Source organism: Lethenteron reissneri, chromosome 12, assembly GCF_015708825.2.
Source record: "Lethenteron reissneri isolate LAM-NWPU_2019-01 chromosome 12, ASM1570882v1, whole genome shotgun sequence".
Lineage (NCBI taxonomy): Eukaryota > Metazoa > Chordata > Hyperoartia > Petromyzontiformes > Petromyzontidae > Lethenteron > Lethenteron reissneri.
In genome coordinates, this window is record NC_083790.1 from 2,100,237 (window position 1) to 2,114,866 (window position 14,630).

At 49.2% G+C, this 14,630-nt stretch overlaps 2 protein-coding genes across 5 annotated transcripts in view; one reads left to right on the top strand and one right to left on the bottom strand.

The window, feature by feature from the left end:
- LOC133341736 (netrin-G1-like) overlaps positions 1–575 on the bottom strand; it is an 84,389-nt gene extending 83,814 nt beyond the window's left edge. For 3 of the 4 annotated variants that reach the window (XR_009755059.1, XM_061550395.1, XM_061550393.1), the window contains exon 1: positions 264–575. The gene's annotated coding sequence lies outside the window, so the exon portion shown is untranslated. Of the gene's footprint in view, positions 1–253 lie in introns of all 4 variants that reach the window. The other variant, XM_061550394.1, reaches the window with a different exon arrangement.
- Positions 576–9,756: 9,181 nt separating this feature from the next.
- MED27 (mediator complex subunit 27) overlaps positions 9,757–14,630 on the top strand; it is a 70,587-nt gene continuing 65,713 nt past the window's right edge. The window contains exons 1-2 of the mRNA XM_061550406.1: positions 9,757–11,366; positions 14,022–14,166. Coding sequence (XP_061406390.1) covers positions 11,164–11,366; positions 14,022–14,166 — 348 coding nt within the window. The 5' untranslated portion in view covers positions 9,757–11,163. The remainder of the gene's footprint in view (positions 11,367–14,021; positions 14,167–14,630) is intronic.

Genomic DNA, 14,630 nt, shown 5'->3' on the forward strand with positions numbered 1-14,630 from the left:
ATTCACACTCTCACCAACACTCACAAAGATCCCCCGTATAGCCGTAACAGACTGTTGGAGCAAGTGCTGTTAGCGAGCACCTATGAAGGCCGGCACGGCACACGAGGGGGTGGGTGGCCAGCACCACCACGCCCGGCCGCCTTTGTCTCCCATCGCATCGCACTCACACACACACACGGTCACACACAGAGCAATTCACACACACTCACCTACACTCACACACAGACTGTCGCACAGACAGGTACACACTCACCTACACTCACCTGCTCTTCTGACACCGCGGCCGCTGCCGTTGAAGGTGGCATTACGCGCGCCCTTTATCCACACAGGAGCCTTCTTTGGCCGCCTCGCTAAAGAGCCACTAGTGATGGATGTGACGGTCAAGCCTGTGTGTCCCTCCTTCAGGGGTTACCGCACGTGGGAGCCTAAGCTGCCGGACTTGCATCGTGTCTCTCCAGCCGGTGTGCGTGCGTGCGTGCGCGTGTGCGTGCGTGCGTGTGTGCGTCCGCGCGCGCGCGCGCGTGATGCTGGCATGCAACGCAAACACGCCAACGAGGCAGCAGGCAAGGCAGGCAGGTCGCTGCACAAAGTGAGTGATTAATTTGGAGCGTTCCTCCGCCTCCCTGTCCTCCTCCTCCTCCCTCCTCGTCTTCCCCTCCCCCTCCCCCACACGTTCCCTGCACCCATCAGCCACTATCATCCGGCACCATCATTCGACGGTAGCTCGCCCTTCCCTTTCGTCTTACCGTGCACCAGCCGCCACAACCGCAACACTCGACCGTGATCCTCCCCCCACACCCTTTCCTTTGAGTTTCACCATGACACAGACAGGCACAACAAATACCACCCGCACCACCACTACCACCACCACCACCACCACGACTACCAAAGACAAATACAAAATCCCCCGTATAGCCTTTAACAGACTGTTGGGGCAAGTACTGTTCGTGAGCACCTGTGAATGCCGGAACGGCACACGAAAGGGTGAGTGGCCAGCACTACCCCGGCCGCCATTGTCTCCCCCATACTGATGTTTACGCACAGCACCAGGTATTCATTTCAGGCTTGGTCAACCTGCCAGCGCTACCACCCACTACTAGCCCATAGCCTCCTCCTCATCCTCCCCCCCCACACACACACCCGCCCCTCCACCCACCATCCGCCAGGACCATCAGCACCAGTTCGCCCTTCCACCGAATCTTGCCGTACGCCACCGCTCATCAACACAGCCGTGCGGTGCGAGGAGGGAAACATCATGAAACATCACCACGGAGATCAGAGGAAGAGAAGAAATGCCGAAGCGAGGAGATGGAAGGATAACACAGAGACACGGCGGTGACTGGGGTGACAGCAAGGCAGGAGGGAGGGCGTGGTGGCGGTGCTTCCTTCCACAGACAGAAGTCGATCTTAGCAGGAGGGAGACCCGGGCAAATCGACGACATAGCGACCAGCAGGCATCGTAAGAACACGAAGAATCTCGAGCAAAACTCCCACCATCACCCACTCGAACCCTTCTCGTTAATGTAGCCACATGCCATGTCAGCTCTTATCCCACATCCCATCCCCGTTCTTCCCAAAGCTTCGTCCGTCCGTCCCCCCGTTCCCGCCCACAACACCCAGCCACCAGATGAGTCGGCACCACTGACGCATTTCACTGTAGCTGCAAGTAGGGCAGAGATAATCTTCTTGGAGTGTTTGCAACAACGGCTGTAGTGGTGGCTGGAGAATTGCACTTAAAGATGCGTGTGTGTGCGCAGTCGATGTTGGGAGGCTTGGCTCTTGTCCAATTGTGCGCACGGCCAGTGTCCCCACACAGACTCGTGCTTTATTTCAACTGGTAAGGCCCCCATTGAGCCAAACATCTTCATTATTGGCGTAATCGTTACTATCGACGTCCGACATGATCGCTCCACTGCTGGATGAAGGATTCTCCCATAAGTCGTCGCTATCGCTATTCCTCCCATGCAGCAATCACACCGGTCCCGCCACACGTTCAGAAATGTAATAATAAATAATAATTCTAATTTCTAATGCGCATTCCACACTTGGATGCCAAAGCACAATGCATGAAAAGCAGGAAACAAAAACAGAACCAGTGCAAACGATCAGACTAAAGAATGAAGGCCACTTTAAAGAGATGGGATTTCGAAGCAGACTATATCTACGGACTCTGATTGCCTGATTTCAAGTGGTGAGGCGTTCCATAGCCTGGATGCCACGCTAACAAAAGCCCGATCACCAAAAAGCTTTTCCTCCAGTATGAATAACGATTCTGACTAATTCTCATTGTTCCATCCCGAGGGATGACGTAAGTTTGGAGCGTCCCTCTCCCATGACTGCCAGTCGATGACTTACGGCCATGAGGTTTCCTGCCCAAGCCCACTTTGTGTAACAGTCACTATATGGTTGTCTGTGACATCCTGCTTGCATACATAATTCATGCGTTCCCCTCGCTGGCTCTGAGCTTTATTGCGAACAGCAATCTCTTCATGCTTCTTTGCGCACTTTTCAACTTGTGTTCAATTCTACTTTGTTATGGTCCGGTGTTTCTGATCCATACGCTGGCTTATGAAGCATTTTGATGAGGAACACAATTGTAGAGGCATGTACGTTGAACTTCTTTCGCACCGTACGTAGCCAACCGTGCCCATCGGAGGTGCAAACAAGGCAATCGTGCATCTACTGCATAGCAAGCCATGGAATTGCTGATGAGCGCAGAGAGTGTGAAACCGCGCCCAAGGCTGGTCTGGTGGCCGGCACGAGAGTTGACAATTTAAAATAATGACCTTGGGAGCGAGTCAGTGGGAAGGTCGGCTATGTTTTAATCTCGGCCATGTTATTTTACCCTTTTTTTTCATCTAGAAATTCTCTCCAGTTCGCGATACGATGTTGGCCCTGCGGAGTGAAAACAGTTCACATCTCAACACCCGAAAATAAAAAAAAAAATTTTTATATAAATATATATCATTTATCTTTATATAAAGCACTTGAGTATGTTTTCCTTTTAGAGCCGTCAGTTGAAAACAAAATTTATCTTCTGTGTGGCCCCGCGGTTTGGTGATAATACGACATGCATGGGTTTCGAGGGGATTACCCAAAGTCAACACAAGCAATAAACACACGTGGCGTGTTTATTGCCTTTGTGCACGTGCCGCCTTTTTTTGTCAATGCATCGCTGGATGGGGAGGACCTATCCCACGCCATGCGGGTGGTGGCGGCCGATTTGACCATACTTCACCACGCAGCTCAGCGAGTGATGGATGGGGACACGGAGCACGGACGTTGATGAATATAAACCATCGCGAGAACTCCCGTCATCCTCGGCGCAGCAGCGGATTTTGGCTCGCCATCGAACAAAGGCGGTCACCCCCTTTCAGATGCGCTGCTTCTGCTGCCTTCTGGAACGCTCCAGAAGGCAGCAGTGTTTAGTCTGTTTAACACGTAGGCTTTCGCGACCAATATTATTCATAATCAACGTTTTTGGGTTTAGATCGCGTTATTTATAAATGTGTCGTAACCCTCCACCACCCGACACGGCCAATCAGTAAAAAAGTGTCACGTTGACAAAAGACAAATAGTTCACTGCTTTAGCCCACCGGTGTGTTGAAGCGTGAAACCACAACATTTACAATTTGAGTACGACGTTTCGCTGGTAATTGCATCCAGCATCATCGGGCAATTCACCAGAATTCTGGTGTTTAGTCTGTTGTCCCCAGCACCTCCGATTAGCACGGCTGGCGACGTACGGTGCGAAAGAAGTTCAACATACGTTGGACTTCTCAACGTACAACAATGGGGGGTTGCAGCACTGCACTCTGCTGCCCACGGGGTCGCCTCAGGGCAGACTTTAACACGTGTTTTGTGCACGGCCGGTCGCCCATCGAAGTTACTATCCAGGCTCAAACCTGCTGAGCTTCAGCGGTCTGAGCAGGCAGATTCTCGTTGATTTAGTCACGGGTTTTGGTGTATGTACACCGGGTAAATAGCAACTCCACCCACCACCCAAGGATGTGATGAATTGTAATGATTCAGGGTTCCACTTCCATTCTTAATTAATGTTTTGACAATGTTTGGTACCATCTCAATTACATGATTTATCAAATTATTCTGGCTCAAATGTACATTTTGTGAACGGCCATTAGCCTAATTGCAACAATATTGTATCATTTGCCTAAGTCGCAAATACTATAATTGCCGCGCGCGTTATGCGGGGTGAGTATCGTGAGCGTACGAGTCTATCTATATCGACGAATCAATTCAACCACCTGAAATGCTTCAAGCCGTTTAGGTCTCTGAAGCTAAGCAGGATTGAGCCTGGGTGGTACTCTAAAGGGCTACGACTTGCATTAAGATGTGTTATAGGTTGCCACGGGAATGCATTGTGGACGGCAGAGGGCATTGCTGTAGAACCCACAGTTGTACTGTGCTATGCTCCAAGGGGCCGTCCATAAATGACGTCACGCACCTAGGGTGGGGGGGGGGGTCAGACATGTGTGACGATGTGTGACGATGGGGGGGGGTTGAGAAATGTGACGTCACATCCAATTGCGCAACTTTGAATTAATATAGACAACGCGTTCTACTTAATTAAATATACTTTTTAATAAATGTTTTCTCCTACAACATCAGAGTGCAGCGGCACATTAAATACGCACTAAAATGACAATAGTTTAAAGCGATTTGAAGCATGTTTATATATTTTTTTGGGGGGGGGGCAGAGCTTTGTGACGCCATATTTGAGGGGGGGGGGGTCTGACTTTTTGTGACGCCATGTGACGATGGAGGGAGAAGGGGGGGGGTCAAAAATCGTCCAAAATCGCGTGACGTCATTTATGGACGGCCCCAAACTTGTTATGCCGCCGCCGTCAATAACCCGCAAGAGCAATAGGCGCTTCCAGACACGAGAAACAGGTTAGACGCACGAGGCAGTGTTTACAGCAGTGGAAGGAGCAAGGCAACGCACTGTTGAGCGAGAATTATCGGTTACAACACAGTAGACGCCTCGTTTCTGTCCATTGCGAACGCGAGCTTCAAAAGCAACGCGTTCGTTAAGGATTCTTTCGGCCACCAACCACTGCATCACAAGCACCCGTGCTATTATGTCACCAGGAAGCATCGTACGTAATAACCGGCGTCATTGGCAACTTGCGTGACCTTGCGGGAAGTGGCACAGATTTAAAACTATTGAAGGGGCCGTCCATAAATGACGTCACGCGATTTTGGACGATTACTGACCCCCCTCCCCCCACTTTGTCACACGGCGTCACAAAAGTCAGACCCCCCCCTTCAAATTTGACGTCACAAAGCTCTGCCCTCCCAAAAAAAAATGCTTCAAATATCTTTACATTATTGTCATTGTAGTGCGTATTTAATGTGGCGCTGCACTCTGATGTTTAATAGTCTACTTAATTAAGTAGAACGTGTTGTCTATATTTATTTAAAGTTGCGCATTTTGATGTGACGTCACATTTCTCAACCACCCCCCATCGTCACACATCATCACAAATGTCTGACCCCCCCGCCCCCCCTAGGTGCGTGACGTCATTTATGGACGGCCCCGAAGTACCGCAGAGCTTTTTGTCTGGAATGCGTCGCCAAAACAAATCCGACCCGTGTTGTATGCACGCGTATGTTGAGCTTCTTTCGCACCGTACGTAGCCAACCGTGCTCGTGGGAGGTGCGGACTCAAACTTGGATGATCGACAGCACGTGCACACAGCAGCGGGGCAGTGCTGCCGAGTACACGGTTGCATTGTGTGTAGGGGCAAGTGCTGTTAGTGAGCACCTTGTGGAGACCAGCATGGTTTCAATGAGATGGTGGTGTGGTAAGCACCACGCGCAGCCCGCCTTTGTATTCCCAGTGCTGATGTTTACACACCATATCGGGTACTCGTTTAAGGCTAAGTAGACCTAGCGGAGGCCCAGCAGCGGTTCAAATTATTGCGTCAAATGCCTGGAATTGTACTCATCAGGCTCGTAGTGCAGTACGCTAATCACTGACTGACATACGCAGAGATACAAGCGTCCTCGTGTGTGTTTTGTGTGCATGCGTGCATGTGTATGTGTGTGCGTGCATGTGCGTTTTAAGTTATTTCCATCTATAGGACAGATGAATGAATACTCAAGCACAATTAATAATGAATAAGTGGGATGATGTACTGCCAGCTCAGTGTTTGCTGGTGCGTGCGTACTCTCTTCTGCTGCCAAATCTGAGCTTTTACTTTTCCCCTCCTGTGAACATCATCATCGCAACCACCATGAACAGCTATTATTTATCTAACACTGGATGAAGGCCTTCCCACACTATCACCCCCGCACCTCCGATGTACGGTGCTAAGGAAGCTCAACATACATACATCCCTGCGATGCCACAAACCGTCTGGCTTCTTCTCGTTAGCAGATCTCATCTCTTCATTTACATTCTTGCTGGCTGTGTTCTTCGGCACGTTTGCCTCCTTCGGCTGCCGTTCCAGTCTCGTCCAATCGGCCATGATCCTGTCTTATCGACGTGTCCTACCCAAGCCCAATTGTCTTCATCTTCAAGACGGTGTCTCCAATTTGTGTTCGTTTCCTGTTCCACGCGTTCCCCCTTTTTGTCTCTCAGTGGAATTCCTGCAGGAATGCCCCCCTATCCACGCTTGCTCTGCACTCTTCGGCTTATCTTCGGTTATGCTATGTCAGGGCCTACGTTTGTGATCCATATGGCATAGCTGACTCAAAGTATGACGTTGAAATTTCCGAAAGCTCAATTTTTTAACACTTTTGTGATGCTAATGCCGATATAAAATGGGAATAGCCCACCATCGTTACGAGTATATGTATGTAAAACTGCCACTCAAAATTACAAGAACGATCATGTTAAAGGTTTGCCTTTTTTGCTTTGTGCGGTATTGGAGTTTTTTCGCCTTGAACGAGACCCCATAGCTTATATGAAGTAATCTTGCCAATAACATTTGGTAATCCAGCAGCATTTGTTGAACAAGGCCTAATCGCTGATGAGAACTGGGAGGTAAAAAAAAACGCTCCAGTGTTTGCTTGAACAAAATACTGCTTTATAATATTCGTCTGGAAAGGCAAGGGGCTGATGGACCAACACATAATTGTATTCGTGAGTCGAGACACGGAGCGGGGTTCTGCGTACACCTGCTCTTCCAGAAGAGGCGAGGTGAAGAGGTAAAGCTCCCGCTTCACGGTGTTGTCCTTTAATCTTCTGGAGCGAGTCGGCAGAGTTTGAACGCTTAAGTAGGGTTCAGTGTAACAGCTCGGCAAAGCCCTTTGGCCAGCTACATTAAACCCCTTCACATGTGACATTTTCCTCCGACAATAAATTGTTCTCTTTAAGGTTAAAGACCGTGGGAGCTTGTCACTTAAGGCATTTTTGTGCACACGACCGCTAACCTCGATGTTAAAATTATGTAAGGCAAAGCCAAGCAATCCCTACATCGATTAATAAAATAATTAAGCAGGCAGACTGTCTGCTTCACATATCAGGTCTCTCTAAGTAAAAAAACAAATTCTTACGCAACCCATTAGCTGCGAGACCTTATGGGACTGCATGATTTCAGCAGCATTGTTTATTTAACGTTCCTATACTTTGCACTCCTCATCGTGTTTTTTTTTGCATTGTTGTTGTAACGTTCTGATCTGCCCCTACTGGACATTTGTCTAAAAAGAGCTTTATATCTCATCGTATTTCCGCCAGTATAAATACAGATTCTGATTCTGAAAGTGTGAGGGATTCTGTCTCTTCCAAGAAGTCTGGTCAGCATGAAAAGATCTCTCGAGCTCAATTATAAGCCTCGATGAAATCTGTGCTCTGGGTCAAACAATTGCAGGGCTGCACCTTTACCTTTACTTGAACAAAAATATATTGTTGTTCTTTGTATAAATAAACACTGACTTTGTCCTTGAGTTGTTCCTCTGCTTTTGAAAGCAAACGTTCCTTCCAGCCCTTTGGGGCAAAGGGGACCTCAACCAAACCGGAGGTCTCTTGGCAGGGTTGGCTTTTGGTCGTCCTTGAATTTAAAAAAAACATTATACTCACACGTCAGGGCCAGTGTATTGTTTTATGACAAAGTGCGGTGTGCTGTGATTAATGGACGCGCAGCAAAGCAATCGATGCACAATTCATCACGTTCTTGTTAACACGCGGCACGCAAAGTGTCATTTGGAGAAGAAAAAAAAAGCGGCCGCTATTACGTCGGCAGGCGGGAGCGAACCGAGAGGTCTGACTTTAATTTATCTCTGCGTTTTAATGACAAGTCTTCAAGCTAAAATTTACAAAGTCACATTAGTGCACATTACCCACCACCTCCCAACCTCAATCCTGCACACACCCTTCCCTTGTAATTTATATTTTTAGCAAAATTAATGAATCGTTCGCGTAATGTGGCGGCCCTTATAAGCTATCGGCCCTGCAACATTTTTTTTTGCATGGCACGATCAATTCTGCCAATAAGCACACACATCACCGCTCTTATTAAACATCATCAGTTTGATGAGAGAATTATAGATCCGTAACACTGATTCGCTCCGTCACACTCGCTCACTGGCGGTCAGTCGCCTGCTTATGGCTCTTTCATCGCTACCGTTGCTGTGAAATTCACCCATTGCTTCCTCCACACGTGCTGAGGGCTTGGTCTTCCACAGTTTCGTCACATCCACACTCTGTTCCACACTGCAGGTCACAAAGACAAAGGTTCCCCCGTATAGCCTGGACAGACTGTTGGGGAAAGTGCTGCCAGCGAGTAGCACCTATGAAGGTCTGGACGGCACAGCCATCGCCGTTGGTGGACTCGGGGAGGAGGCCCGGGACCAGTTCAGATAATCTTTCTGGTGTTGGCCATGAGCGGGATTCGAACTCGGGTGGCCGGGTTCGTAACGCAGCGCGCTAACCGCTCCCCCACCGCTCCCCACGACAACACAGTGAACACACGCACCACACTGCAAGTGCCACGGCCTTTTCTTTCTGATTCTGCCCGCGCGCTGGATAAAACGAGCGCCACTTTGGGAAGTCAACAGTGGTCTTGTGGGCAGACTGACCCCCCGCCATAGGAATGTGGAATTCCCACCACTGCCTCTTGTGTATTGCCGCATTAAATTACCTGCGTGCCGTAACTGTGTGGGTGGGGAGCGGTGGCACAGCGGTTAGCGACCCGGGCCAAACACCAGTGACGATTATCTGAACCGGTTTTGAGCCTCCCCTAGATCGACTCAGCCCCAAATGAGTACTCGGTGTGGTGTGCAAGGCTTCAGAGGTGCTTGCTAACAGATATACGGGGGAACGGGGGGGGGGTGCTGGGGGGCTTTTGTCTTTGTGGGGAGCGGTGGTGCAGCGATTAGCGCACTGCGCTACGATCCCGGCGACTCGAGTTCCACTCCACCACCAATTGCAGTGCCAGTGAATATTTGAACTGGTCCTGAGCCTCCACGAGGTTGACTCAGCCTAAAATTGGCGAGTGCCTGGCGTGAAAAGTGAACGCCGCCACTAGAGAGACAAAGGCGTCCGGGCGTGGTGTTATTAGGTGGCACTCTGGAGGGCCAAAAATTCCAAGCGGCCAGCAACAAACAGCTCCGCGTGTTGACACAATAATCCCCTGTGGGCTGGTGTAACCAGGAGGTTCCTACCAGTATTAGGTGTGACATGTAAATGCGTCTACCCCGTTAACACAGCTGTCAGCACACGCGGTATTCTTGTGTCTATTTGTGTCGTGTTTCTCGCTTGTGATGGGACTTTGTTTGGATGAACGTTGAGATGTATAAGGGCACGGGGTGACCAACAAGGTGTGAAGTGGTCTGTAACAAGGTAGGGCACTGATAAAGGGTTGACAGTTACGCATTAAAAGTTAAACGCCCATTGATGTTGCTACTCTAACTTGGGCTAAAGGTGCCGCGAGTGACGTTACCGCGTGGCATCTCATTAACAATTTATAGATTTTACAACCCGCAATTATACAATACGAAGCATTTCGTTATTTTAAAAAAAACGTGGTAATTATGCCGGTAACAGAACGGTTATGTTAAGGCAGCAAAGCTATAAAGACGTCACCCCGAGTGTATTAATATTCAAGCTACGCCGACTTAACCGCGTACAGGACGATCGCTCTAGTCGAGTAGCAAGGCCCGTTGCATTCGCTAGAGCGGATGCGCAACGAAGCGACCCCATTGGTTGGCTTGTCAGAGCGGTCCAATGAAGGCGGAAGTCGCCGCGACCCGAGAGCCAATGGGCGATCACGAAGGAAGGCGCGCTCGTTTATCCGTAGTGGGAAATACAACGCGGGGCCGAGTAGGCCGCGAGGAACCGACGGCAGAAACGTGAAGAGCAGCAGCAGCAGGAGAGAGGAGCAGCAGCAGGAGGAGGGGAGCAGCAGGAGGGGAGCAGCAGCAGGAGGGGAGCCGCAGGAGGGGGCAGCAGCAGGAGGCAGCAGCAGCAGGAGAGCAGCAGCAGGAGGAGGGGAGCAGCAGCAGGAGGGGAGCAGCAGGAGGCAGCAGCAGGAGAGAGGAGCAGCAGCAGGAGGGGAGCAGCAGCAGGAGGAGGGGAGCAGCAGCAGGAGGCAGCAGCAGGAGAGAGGAGCAGCAGTAGGAGGCAGCAGCAGGAGGGCAGCAGCAGCAGGAAAGAGGAGCAGCAGCAGGAAAGAGGAGCAGCAGGAGGAGAGGGGAGCAGCAGCAGGAGGGCAGCAGCAGCAGGAGGGCAGCAGCAGGGGAGAGGAGCAGCAGGAGGGGAGCAGCAGCAGCAGCAGGAGGAAGCAGCAGCAGAGAGGGAAGCAGCAGCAGCAGGGGAGAGGAGCAACAGGAGGGGAGCAGCAGCAGCAGGAAAGAGGAGCAGCAGGAGGAGAGAGGAGCAGCAGCAGGCAGCAGCAGGAGGGGAGCAGCATCAGGAGGGGATAGAGTAGCAGGGGAGCAGCAGGAGAGAGCAGCAGCAGGAGGAGAGAGGAGCAGCAGGAGGGGAGCAGCAGGAGGAGAGAGGAGAAGCAGCAGCAGGAGAGGAGCAGCAGGGGAGAGGGGAGCAGCAGCAGCAGAGAGGGGGAGCAGGAGGCAGCAGCAGGAGAGGAGCAGCAGCAGCAGGAGGCAGCAGCAGCAGTAGGAGCAGCAGCTAGAAGGAAGTTGAAGAAGCATCTGTAAGGCGTCGTCCTCCTCCTCGTCATCGTCATCAGGAAGGAGGCAATGGGCGATCAGCTGGGCATCCCCGGCGGACTTGACGCCTTCTCCCAGGCCATCGCATCCGTGCACCAGCTGCGCTCCAGCGTGAGCCGTCTCTTCAGCAGCCTCAAGGACGGCATGAGGAGCAGGGAGACGCTGGAGGAACGCGAGAAGGAGTTCGCCCTCGAGTTCCAGGAGAACCTCAACGGGGTCAACAGAGACCTCAAGTGCGTCCACATGCGTGGAGTTGACGGCGCCGTCGTGCGTGTTGTCAATTTGCTTTGCGGTGTTTTGGGTTAGAAATGTTAGATGAAGGTTGTTTCGAGTCGTGTGTGTGTGTGTGGGTTGTTTTGTTTAACTGCGTGAAGAGAAACGGTTACCGGTTTTCCCCCCACTCTCCCCCCCATTCCCGTCTATCAATAATCTACTTTTTAAAACGTTGTAAGTTTTTAACTCCGGAACGAAGGCAGATTTACCACGCGGTGGCTTTGGCCGCCGTGCGGTTTATTCATTCAATGCACCAATCGGCGCATTCACAACTTGACGTTGAATTGTAATGAATGATTACGGGCTGCCTGAATTTCGAGATTGGGTGATCGATTTTTACAACGATTATCAGTTTGATGGTTATCGGTCAACGTCCATAATTTAGATACAAGTCCCCAGTTACTCTGACTTTTGTTATCCGTCTTCTGTATAAATAAAGACCTTAACCTGTACGTCTCAAAAACCTCTAGCGTACTTCCCGACAAGGTATAAAGCTGACATTTTGGTACAGAGGTAGTTTTTAGGATATAAAGAACTGGATAAATATGAAAATCCGAGATTTTTCATTTTAAGGCCCTCAAATCTCGATTTTAAGTGCCCCATGAACATGTGCGTGTCATTCAGAAACCACCGTTTAAAGTATTATATTCCGGTTGTTTCGTTTGATAGAGCCTTAAACAGCAAATACAATTGAAGCGAGAACCATTGCTTTTATTGTTTTTGAGATTTCGGATTCAACCGCGTTTGAGCGAAAAAAATACACATTTTATGAGCTTCCCCTCGTAGACGATTACGTTCATAAACGTTTGTTCTCTAATCAAAAAAAGAACGGAATCTTTAAATTGAGCGGTTTCCGATGGGTACGTCTTTTAAATATAAAAACATTTGCAGAAAAAATACACGTTTTTGGAGTAGTTGCTAGTGTCTGATCGTAGATAGAAATTGTAAAAAAGAACAGTTTAATTATTATATTTATTGCACAACTTTTGTCTGGCGATGAAAGGCTTTACGAACTTGTTTATGAAATTACAAATGTAATTCATCATCTCGAGCAAGCGCCCCCATTCAAAGCTAGTTGAGAGAGAAACAAACAAAAATCTTGTTTACATTTTTCTCGGATCTATATGGTGTCCACAAACAGGACCAAATTTACAGGTCAGATATTATGCAATCCTGTAGTGTGTAAACAATACGTGTCACTTGCTTCGTTGACCGTGGCCCCGTTACAGATATTTTAACGGGATCTTTAAGGGTTCACGCCCGCTAAGTGGGTTGGAAGCCGCAAGGTCATCATGTGTGAAGGTTAGGGCAGGACCCGATGGAATTGATTGGTTTATTGCAATTGATTATTGCGCTCACGCGGTCAGTGATAATGATACATATAGATTATTAAGAATATCTTTTCGCCCGGAGGAAAATGTGAAATAGGCGCTCATTTCGATATAAACCGTTTATCCGGTTGACACGGGGATCAGCGATGTCCCTGAGCACCATCCTGCCTCCTATATTGCTTTTAAGTTCAGGGAGGCAAGTGTTTGTGTCAGAGGGGCCACCCATTTTAACATTCCGGTTGTGAAGCCCCTGGCACACATCTATGCGAAATGTCAGGCTGCAGTATGTTTACGTACAGACAATGGCGGTGTTTTATTTGTTACCTAAGATAGTGTGTGTGTGTGTGACCAAATTGCCATGAATTCTCCCGATCTCGTCAGATCTCGGAAGCTGTGCATGGTTGAGTTTGGTTACTTACTATGCACTTGGATGAGTGACTCCCAGGGCTCGCCAGATGTTGGTCTGCGAGATGTGGTGACGGAGGCGATAGTGGCCGAGTGTCACCCAACTAGTATTTTCCTTTATATTATATTACTTTACCAGGTAAGGCCTACTGAGTTATCTAGATAATTTTCAGAAGCGACCTGACCACAAATGATAGCTCAACGAAGTGGCTTATCATGTGGACATTTATTGCAGCCAAATACTCTAAACGCGTGATGTTCATTTTAAACGTGGAGGGAAAAACTGGAGGATCCGAAGAAAAAAATCCACGCGACCACGCGGAGAACATTACAACTCCAAATATACAGGCATCAGGGTCGGGATCGAACCCACGACCTCCTGTGTATCAGGCGAGGTAGTTAACATCTCGCCACCAAATGCATGGGTTTTCTCTGGTTTTTCGAGTTTCTTCCCATAATAGTATTGGCCAATCATCCTTATGCAGTAGCCTTCATAAAAACAAGCCTAAAGACATTTTAATAAATAATAATGATGGCTTTTTCACCAAGGGGGTTGCCCTCGGTGGAAATCATTTACAACGTTTTCAACGTTAAAGGCTCTTAATTTAATATAAAATGAGGAATGGCTCCAACATTCTATAGCAGTGAATGGAATATGATTGATGATGATGGATACTGTACCTGTTTATTGTTTAATCACTGTGATTATTTTAAACATACGATGACTATTTTGTAATGATGTAAGCATTCAATGACTAATGTTGTCCAACCGTCCGTTCATCGATAGATGAAGAGAAGAAGGTGATGTTTAAGATCGCGATTTTAATGAAATTATTTGAGATTGTCACACGGTTCGCGGCGCTCTTGGTGTTCTGACAGTGACCTGGACCGTCTGTGCAACCTCGTCGGCCGTCCGTCGGAGAGCCACCCCCTGCACAACAGTGGCCTCCTCAGCCTTGATCCCGTGCAGGACAAGACTCCGATCTACAGCCAACTTCTGCAGGCTCACAAGTGGTCGAACAAGGTACGGGCAGACCCGTTACGTGCCATGTTGCCCCATGACGTACCACGTTTCTCCTGACAGCTGAAAGGCAAAGTAGGGCTCGGTTAGCGAGTGGTCTTGGCCTGGATTCCCCACGGTAGGTAGGCACAAGTGCCGAGCTGCCACTGCCTCGGCTGTACGGCTCTTATTAGCTGTGCTGCCTGGTTCGTTTCTATGAGGGTGCTTCACGCTTCAAGCACCCCGACAGGCCTCTGATTTGCCCCTAAATTGTCATGCGGTTAGACTCGTGTTGAGCGTCAATTCTCGTTCCAGGACTGTGGTTTGTGTAAGAATGCAGTGGTTGATTATAGAAGTAATAATATTCGTGCTTCAAATAGCTTGATCCATCCCAAGTATATATGTTAAATGTAAAAAAAAATCAACATTTACAATCCCCTTACCTGCAGAGGTAAGGGAAGGCTTAGAGCACAGAAGGATGGAGTGGG